Source organism: Carassius gibelio, chromosome B13 (genome assembly GCF_023724105.1).
Source record: "Carassius gibelio isolate Cgi1373 ecotype wild population from Czech Republic chromosome B13, carGib1.2-hapl.c, whole genome shotgun sequence".
In the NCBI taxonomy this organism is placed as follows: Eukaryota; Metazoa; Chordata; class Actinopteri; order Cypriniformes; family Cyprinidae; genus Carassius; species Carassius gibelio.
In genome coordinates this window covers 2,550,816-2,561,207 of record NC_068408.1, presented here as the reverse complement: position 1 = coordinate 2,561,207, position 10,392 = coordinate 2,550,816, and the positions used below count along the sequence as shown (strand labels likewise).

The 10,392-nt window shown below is 36.7% G+C and overlaps 1 protein-coding gene across 1 annotated transcript; it reads left to right on the top strand.

Moving 5' to 3' along the window:
* The first annotated feature begins 350 nt into the window (after positions 1-350).
* On the top strand, positions 351-10,110 carry LOC127970219 (zinc finger protein 518A). The gene is made up of 3 exons (XM_052572579.1): positions 351-614; positions 4,795-6,684; positions 8,373-10,110. The coding sequence occupies exons 2-3, from the start codon at positions 4,812-4,814 to the stop codon at positions 9,092-9,094; spliced, it is 2,595 nt and encodes an 864-aa protein (XP_052428539.1). The 5' UTR covers positions 351-614; positions 4,795-4,811; the 3' UTR covers positions 9,095-10,110.
* The last annotated feature ends 282 nt before the right edge of the window (positions 10,111-10,392 follow it).

Below are 10,392 nucleotides of genomic sequence, written 5' to 3'. Positions count from 1 at the left end.
TATCTAATCAACGCAATCTCATGACATACATTTTGAATGCAATATATATATATTAACTATCATAATAATTGTCTTAAATTTTTAAGACTTGGAAATAATAGTTTTAGCTTAAGTCATTGGGAACCCTATATTGACTTAAATGCCCATAAATTGAATAGCAAAGTTAAAATAGATTACATAAAGTAAAAATAACAAATAATATCTACATTGTTAGAATGCGTGTGTGTTTCTTCTTTTCTCACATTCTCATTAAAGCAAACGAGTGTGTAATAAACTGCTCAGCATGTATGTGCCTCTATATGGCTGTTATAAACAGTGCTGAATGATGTGTGTTGAAAGAGGAAGAACATGTGTCTTCACTGGCTCTACTTTTCTGTGCACATCAAGTCTGTGACATGAATGAGCTTCTTTCATAAAGAGAAAGCATACAACTAGGCATCAATAGATCGAAGAATGCATGCAATATAGACAATGCAGTTGGACATAAGTATGATGTGGCATGCAGGTAATCCATTCTAGTCATGGGCTTGAGCTGCTTTTGTCCCCGGATTGAACTGTCATGGCTGCCGCGCGCTGTTGACTGATTCTGGTTGGACAGGAGGCGGAAAAGCGCTGTAAGTCTGTTCACCTTCGACACTTTTACATGCAATTATACGCGTTTTCACTTATGCACTGCTTAAACTTTGACTTTGACGCAGAATGAGAGTTTTGTTAGTGGAAATGCAATGTCGCACGCGCATAATGGCATGCACGAGATAGCAGTTTGAAACATGTTTGTTCGTCAACTTTAAAAAGGCAAGTCTGAATAGTTGCTAAAGTGAACTCCATCGCAGACTATTAACATTGCATTTTACCTCGCACTGCATTAAGTCTGATCTAAAACGATTTTAAAACTTTATAACACGTTCATTGCATTGTGACATATGCAGCTGAACCACAGGTGCAAACTGATTGTACTTTATTTAACTCTTTAAACACACGGTGCATGCTTAGAACATGCTAGTTTATTATATGTGATTATATAATTTATGTCTTTTGAGATGTGTGGATCAGTATGCATGTGTATATTAAGACAAAGATGTGAGTAAGACTAAAACTATGCTTACTAAACAATACAGTACCATGGTACAGTGATGGTAATCCCATGGTGCTTTGATGTGTATCATGGGAATAAAACACTCTCATATTACAACGGAATTTAGAAGAAGGTTCCAGTGTATTTGTAAGAAGTCCATGGTATTACCATGGTACATGTGTAGAAAACATTAGTACTGAACTCGTAGTAATTTATTTGGGACTCACATGTTGCATATAGCAGTTAAGGAATAATAATTAAAAAGTAATCATAAACATACAAAGCATTGGATGCACAATTATATTTAGTTTCATTTAAATATATTGACTTGTAATAAAGATGTTGTAGTCTGGTTTTGGGTAACTAAGGCAACGTTATAAATGACTTTTCAAAGAAGACACGTTATGTTTTTGAACAAAAAATATTAATGTTCATACTTTATATGTGACAGTTTTTTAAATATTTTTTGTCATATGGTAAGATTTTGATCATTAACACTAGTTATTAATTCAATTGAATGCACATTAAATAGTTTACGCAGCATGCATTACAATAATTAAAATTACAAGAAAAAAATGTAATAAAAAAAGCACAGTTCTCAGAAAATGCATGTTTAATGTATGCACTGCAAAAATGATTGTTTTCAGTATAAATATCTAAATATTCTTAAATCAAGATATATATACTTGAGAGGCAAAATGACTTTTATAATGATATTATAAAACCTTGTTTTCTAAAAATAGTATCATAATTTAGTGATTTTATGCCTAAACAAAGAAATAAATCTATCAATGGGGTCAGAAAAATAAACTTACTCAGTATTTTTGTCTTGTTTTTAGTATAAATGCATTAATATTTTATGATATATTAAATATTATAATAATTCAAGTTACATTTACTTGAGAGGGAAAATGACATTAAGGATATTAAGTATTTTATTCTGAAAAACGTATTAAAATTAAGAAAGTTTATGCATAACACGGAAAAAAAATCTGTTAATGGGTTAATAATAAACTTAATTCAATCGCAAAACAAAACACTGACTGATATTTATTCTTGTTTTAAGCATAAATCAACTTAATTTAGATTTTTTTCTAGAAAACAAGCTTTTGTCTTGTTTTCAGTATAAACTACTAAATATTCTTAAAGTTACTTGAGATGTCAAGTCTTGTTTTCTGAAAAATTTATTAAAATTAAGTGAGTTTATGCTTAAAACAAGAAAACATTTCTGTCAATGGGCTAAGAAAAAAATATAATTTTTCCTTGTTTTAATCCTTAATTCATGTATATTTGATCAGTTTTTCAGAAAACACTATTTTAAGTAGCTTTTTTTCTTAAATGCATCTTAATAAATTTGTTTTTAGATATTTGTAATGGAAAACAAGAAAAATACAAAGTTAGAAAATCATTTTTGACAGCGCATCGCCTATGACTCATATAATGCAACCAGAAACATTGGTGAAAATATAATGACACTAGTTATGCGTTCAATTAATACACTGGCAGGGCTCCAGACTGCGACCAATTGGTCGCATTTTGCGACCAAATTTTGAGAGTGTGCGACTGAATTTTACATCCAGTTGCACATGTGCGACCAGTAGATTTGCACACGCACGCACGCAAACACACACACACACACTTGCACACATACTAATGAGACGCGAGCACATTGAACACATTGAGTGATGCCTGTCTGTGAAGCGGCAAATGCGTGCGAGAAGAATAGGGAATGGCCACTGTAAGTGGCTAAAATGTGTGGAGGGGGAGGGGCCTAGAGATAATTCAGCGCGCGTAAACATCTGTGGGAAGGAAACAGAGACAAATATCTTCACAACCTGATATGTGCGTGCGTCTGAGCTATGAGCAAGCGAACTATTGATTCGTTCTTCCGACCTGCGGCTAGTGTGCCAGAGTCTAGTGTCACCGTCAGATGATGATTCAGAGTCAGAGGTTGGTGTGACGAAAAAAGTCTGCAAAATGTCAGGACACCGGCCCGCAAATGCTAAGGGCGCCACTCATCTATAGGGGTGCCAGAATGAGTGAACTAGTGAATTTTTTTTATTTACTTTTTTTTTTTTTATAATAGGCTACTATTTAAAAAACATTAATTCGAAATACTTCCAAATAAAGCAAAAAAAAAAAAAAAAAAAATCTGGCTCTTCAATCTTCCCCCGCCCATCGAGTGCTTGAAGTGCGTCAGAAACAGAGCGCGCGCACGATCAGTTGTTGGTAATTTGTTGTGTAGCGTGCCCGACGCCGCATCCAATGTAGACAGCACTGCTTTTGTTAACACACAGCTCGTAGAAACGGGCCTGGCAGCTCACGCCAGTTCTAGACACGGTGAAAGTTTCCTGATTGTGACGGAAGGCCGAATTTACATGACACATTATAAATGAGCATAGTCTGCGATAGATACAGTGCCAAAAAGAAGAGAAGAGGATAAAGACAGAGGTAAAGAGATGTAGTGAAAGAACAATTTATTGCATAGGAGTAAGATACTATAATTTCATGGCAGTTATTTTTACCTTAAACTTAATGTTAGCAGTTGATCTGAGTCCCCAGACTGTGATTTTGTACAATCATGTCATTTTTAAGACATATTTTTTATTATCACTTTTTTATTAATGTTTTACTCTACATTTGTGCAGTTTTGGGGGGATACAGTACAGGCCAAAAGTTTGGAAACATTACTATTTTTAATGTTTTTGAAAGAAGTTTCTTCTGCTCATCAAGCCTGCATTTATTTGATCAAAAATGCAGAAAAAATTTAATATTGTGATATATTATTACAATTTAAAATAATTTGTTTTCAATTTATTATACTTTAAATTATAATTTATATCTGTGATGCAAAGCTGAATTTTCAGCATCATTACTCCATTCTTCAGTGTCACATGTGACATCCAATCTTTCACATGATCCTTTAGAAATCATTCTAATATGATGATTTATTATGAGTGTTGGAAACAGTTCTGCTGTAATGTGTGTGTGTGTGTATATATATATGTATATGTATATATATATATATATATATAAGCATGAACACAATGACAGGGTGAAATGGGCTGTGATGCATGGGGCGCCAGGTAAAATCTTGCCTAGGGCAGCAAATTGGTTAGGGCCGGCCCTGGTCCACACTCACCATTTTCGAGAAGACGGGCTGTAAGAATTCAGATGGCTGAGGTACTACAAGCATTAGAACTACCTTTCACCAATTACAAAAGCCAGCTCGACCTTCAAAGGAAGAATGGCTTAAAACTTAACGAAACATACAACAACGATACAGCATGCACACAAACTTTTTTACTAAGCACATTTTTTATTCTGAGTGTATGGAATTTTGTTTACTATTTGTACTGTCATGACAGCGATGGTGCTGTCAGTTTATATTGTTGTTGCATCTTCAAAAGTGCAGAATAAAATGTGACACTGAATTTGAAACAGCACATTGTAATTTCTGCATCTATTATTAAAGTATTTATTAGTAATACAGTGGAAATTAGTAGATTTGGTTAGCATGTTGATTTACGGTGTGCGCCCCTAAATTTTCTGGTTGTGCCCCTAAAATTTTCAGTTGGGGGCCACTGTGCTCCTAGTGAAAAAAGTTAGTCTGGAGCCCTGACTGGTTGATATAATGACATTTTTGCAATGGTTGTATTGATTTATTGAGTTTAGAGCATGATCTATCTAAAAGCTCAAATTTCCATTGTCTTGTATAGGGCTCTGTGCATCCGAAATGAATGGGGTCAAAGCCAACCCTGGCGCTCAGGTTGGGAAGAAAGAGAGGGGCATTTGGCATAAACGCCTGCGTCTCAGGAAGACCTCCTTTTCATTCCCTGCTGAACGAAACACTGTGAAACAGGAGAGGAATGTCATTGCACGTGGATGGAACGTAAAAGAGAAGTCGGAGAAGCGACCTCAAAGTCTTCATGCGTTAAACACATTCACCTGCTCCTCATGCAAAGATGGCGTCTCTTTCAGACCTGGCCAATTAACAATGCATTATAAGATCGCCCATGGAGGCGAAGGAAGCCCGCCGGTGTTTCCATGCAACATGTGTAATTTCTCCTCGCCAGTGTTCACTACGCTTCAGCAGCACCGAATGCAACACGAGGATTGTTTGTTCATTTGTGAGATTTGTGATGACGACGTCCAGCGAACGCTTCCCCAACTGACCAAACATTGTCAAACTCACCATGCTCTAAACGGTCAATACTACTGTCCGAAGTGCAAACTCTCCACCCAGGAGATCAAGCAGTTTGTGTGTCACTCGTGTTGCATTACCAATGGCAATGCACAGAAAAACACTCTCTTGAAGCACATGGCTGCTGCATGCCGTCAAAGGTGGAGCCGCAGGAATTGGTGGAGAAAGCGGGCACACGTCCAGCAAGACAACAACATGTCCCAAGAGTTCAAGTTCTTACTTCCAAAACCAGAAGCCCAGTTGGCATCCCCATTGCTCCCGTTCTCCACACCCGGTCTACTGCACGACCACGGCGTCTTGCTGGATCCAGAGAAGACCTTGGAAGAAACGCAGCAGTTTCTCGAAAGGACTGTGTGTAGTGGTAAAAACTGGCCTGCATCTTTCAAAAGCGAGCGAGAGTTTGTTTCTCGCGCGCCAACAACACCCCATCCGTCACAAACGAATGCGAAGCGGTGTACCGCGCCACACACTGGGAAAGATAAGCTAAGCGGACTCATGGAGAAGAACAATATATCCGTTCCCCCAGACTGCACTACAAAGCTGGTCGGGTTCAAGATGGTGGACGGCAAGAAGCATGTAGTCCTCAAAGTCATTCCTTCAAACAATCGAGACGTTTCGAACGGTGCTGTGAAACCTGTCAATCAGCGAAACGAATCCAATGATGTTCCAGCCGTTAATCCCTCAGGAAACTGTTCTCAGGTGACATCTAGAAGGTCTTCGACCCAAAGAAGGAAGCAGGGACGATGTGTAGCTCAGAAGGAGAGTTTGTCTTCAGTGGTTGAGAAGATACAAAGCCAACAAACTGATGCATGCAACAGTCAGGAGCATGCAACTATTCCAAATGCATGCAACGCCTGCGATATACAGAGTCCCCATGCAAAAAGAGCGAATGACTGCCAAGCCTTCAGTGAATCCGAGGAAAACTTTACCGCATGCCAAGGAGATTCCGGTTGTAATAGCGATCTGACTTCGGATACAGGTTCTTTGGAGGAAACGTGTAGTTCACGACTCCTTACAACTGTGTTTGATGAAGAACCCAATCTCGCACTGGATTCAAACTTCGTTCACCATCAGCCAAACACATGCTCCATCTCTGGGCTTGATTGCATGGGTCCGTCCTCTGGATCACTCCTGAAGGATCTGAATGAGTCTTTGTGTCAAAGTGAAGCCGGGGACCTGTTATTCCATGAGTGCACAAACAACATGGACCCCAGAGATTCTCTGGTCCCGGTGGGTCAGCACGACTGTGAGAGCGAAAGCCTGAGCGCTCCAGAACTGCTTCACATGGTGCATGAGCTGCCTTTAACAACAGCCATCCATTTGCTGGATGAGACGAGAGAGGATCGGACGTTATCGGCACACGTCAGCTCTGATGAACCTCTGAAAGATTCAACACGCGCTGGAGGTAAGCATGAAGCAGAGCACTCTGGGATTAAGTGTGTTTTGTTGTTTTTGACATGGTTCCCATAGTCAAGAAAGATTTTATGAAACTGTAAAAATGTGCACCTTGATTGAACAAAACATTGAAACGCTTTCCAGCGGACAGAAGACTCATGAATGTTCAGTATGTCTAAGCTTGCATGCATCGAGATTTAAAGTTGATATAGTTAAATATGTAAATCACACTAAATATTGGTCTGTGAACACTTGAGATCAAGCAGACTGTGCGAACCTAGTTATTAATCTGTATGTGTGTGATATCTGTTTGTGAAACCGTCTTTAGCTGCTGATTTTCATAGGTTTTAGTTTATCGTTAATGTTAGATAGTTTTGCATATAGTAAATCTATCATAATAATAAATAGTAATTATTAATAAGTAGTAATAATTTATATATTTGAAGTGTGTATGAGAGTGTATTTTAAATAAATAATAAATAATTCTTAATAAATGATTATTCTCAAAACGTTATTAAAGCATTTTTATTTACTCCAAAATGGCTCGGTAACCTTAGCTTTATGTGTTTACTCTGGAATGACTTACAATATAAAAAAAATAACTAAATAAAAAAAAATTGAATTAAAATTAAAAAAAAAATGAATTAAAATAGTTTAAAGGATTGTTTAAACATGTATCAAAATATTGTATTTCCTCTGAAATGGTACAGTAAACATATTTCCAAGCAATTGATTGTTGCCACAAAATGTTAATAATTTAATGCATAATATATTCATTAAAATAAAAAATAAAAAACAGTATACATGATTTGAATATATATATATACATATATACATATATATATATATATATATATATATATATATATATATACATATATATATATATATATATATATATATATATATATATACATATATATATATATATATATATATATATATATATATATATATATATATATATATATACATATATATATACATATACATATATATATATGTATATATATATATATATATATATATATATATATATATATATATATATATATATATATATACATATATATACATATATATATATAAAACAACACTTTTTTATGTTTTACTCAAAATTGCTAATAGTAATTATTTGTTACCACAAACATTCAAAGCATTCAATGCAAGAGGTTTTCCATGTTTTTCCACTATATGTGTCGCTGGAGCACAAAAGCAGTCGTGAGTCTCTGGGGTTTATTTGTAGCAATAGCCAAAAATACATTGTATGGAGCAAAATTATTGATTTCCCTTTAATACCAAAAATCATTAGGATATTCAGTAAAAATCATGTTCCTTGAAGATATTTTGTAGATTTCCTACTGTAAATATATCAAAACTGAATTTTTGATTAGTAATATTCATTTAAACAACTTTAAAGATGATTTTCTCAATATTTAGTTTTTTTTGCACCATCAGATTCCAGATTTTCAAATAGTTGTATTTCGTCCAAATGTTATCCGATCCCAACAAACTTTATTTATTCAGCTTTTAGATAATGTATATCTCTCAATTTTGAAAAACCGACACTTAAGACTGGTTTTGTGGTCCCCATATTATCAAAACATTTTAGTTTTGTTACCAGTTTTATAATACAAATGCAATATTTGCCTTCATAAGCATGTACGTTACTCTTCTGCTCCACATGTTTTCCCTCAGATGCAAACCAGCGATCTGAGCCGGTCAGTGCTTACATCTTCTCTCATGATGCAAACTCTTCCTCATCCGGATCCAGCGAGTCGAGCGGCGCTCTCGCTTCACTGAACAGAAAGCGCATGGGAGAAACGTCCTCGGTGGACTCTCCCATCACCAAATCCCAGAAGCGATCGACTCGGGCCTCGGAAGAAGTCAGCGGCTCCGTCCTCTTCTGGGAGCCGGTGGCTCGAGACTCTCCGGTGACCCTTCGACTGATTCCCTTCAGCTCCTCGCAGTCTGTTAAAACCCCACGCGACGACCAGCCCGTCATAGTCCTCAACCATCCCCACACGGATATCCCCGAGGTCACCAACATCATGAAAGTAGTCCACAAGCACAAAGACGGCGTGCAGCGCGTCGTACTTTCTCGTAAAACTCTCCGAGCTCTTTCCGAGTGTAACTGCGATGCCTTTCGCGATAATCTCGTCGCCACTTGCCACCACCGCAGGAGAGAATGGCCGAACGGGACGGTTAAAGAACGGGTCAGCTTGAAACTGAGGCTCAAAAGAGTGTGTGGACGAAAGTACACCGTAGTACCGACAGTGTCGGAGAGCTTGGTGCCGCAGCCGACGTTTAGATGCTGGTTCTGCGGCCGGCTTTTCACAAACCAGGAAGCTTGGGTGGGACACGGACAGAGACATCTAATGGAAGCAACCAGAGGCTGGAACCAGCTCTTCCACAGATAGAAATGCGTTCGGTTTCCTGCATTAGTGCTGTGAAGACTCAGGGTTATCATGCAGATTTATAGTAATAAACCCGTTCTCAGGCGATTTGAATATTTATGATGACACGAGCATTATTTATTTTGTTCCACACTGTGAAAAAAAGTGCAGTGCATTATCTAATAGACTAAAAATCAGTGTGTTTTGATACGGTCGGACCAAAGCCTTCTCACACGATACTGTGATAGATCAGGTTTCGTGAGATTATTGCAGAGACCTCAGGTAATATTGTCATATTCCACTCTGTTTGCTACTAATAGAAGAAGTGTGTTGACCTTCACTTCACTGATACTTTATGTAGCTTTGCATTATTTTATAGTTTTACTGCTCTCTTTGTTGATTTCCCAATCATCTTTCAGAAGACGTAGAGACTGAATGTTTACAGGACTTGTTGATTCTCTTTGTAGGAGGCTGTGGATCTGGTTTAGCTTCCGGTTTATTTAGCATTAGCTTCAAACTACAGCTGTATGCGAGAGCATATGTTCACGGAGGATTCACTGAAATTATGTTTTGTATTTATGTGACTTGTCTGTATTTATTTTTCAGCACGCAGTCGGCTGATAAGTTACAATGGTGAGTTTAATCAAGAGTTTAAATGAATTACCTTACATTTATTAAATTGGTAATGTATTATTCATGGATGAAGAATGTTGCAACTGATCTAGTTTTCCCCAAAAATATATTTAATCTCATTTATGAAGCCAAAGGTTTTTTTAGGATCAGTGTAATCTGGTCAGGATAATAATTTCTTGAGTTAATTTTTCAGCAGGTCAAACTCTGATTGCACTGTGAACCAGGCACTTAATAGTGAGGTGCATTTCTGTAAAGGTTTGAAGATGGTCTGTGATCCACTTCACTTGAAAACCAAAGTAAACGTGTCTCTTATGTTTGTGTAGAAGTTTAAACACTGTTATTATAGAAGTGCCTCTAAAAACAAAAAACACTCTAGAGCTATCAGGAAATAAAGAAATATAATCATTTGTTTGTTTTTATGTTTTTTTCTGAGGTTGAGGTACATATAGCATTGAGGTTTGCATATCAACAGCATCTTTGTTTTGCACATACATCAGTGTTTTCTTTTTTACTACACTTGTGTACTGGGAAAAAATAATGACATTTTCAAATGAAGTCACAAAACGGATGATCTGGAAGATTGAAACAAACATTTATGTAATTGAATGTTCACTTATGATAAATATAATTTTTTGGGTTGCCCACATAATGTATTGCAACCTAAAAACTGATGATATTACAAGCACATC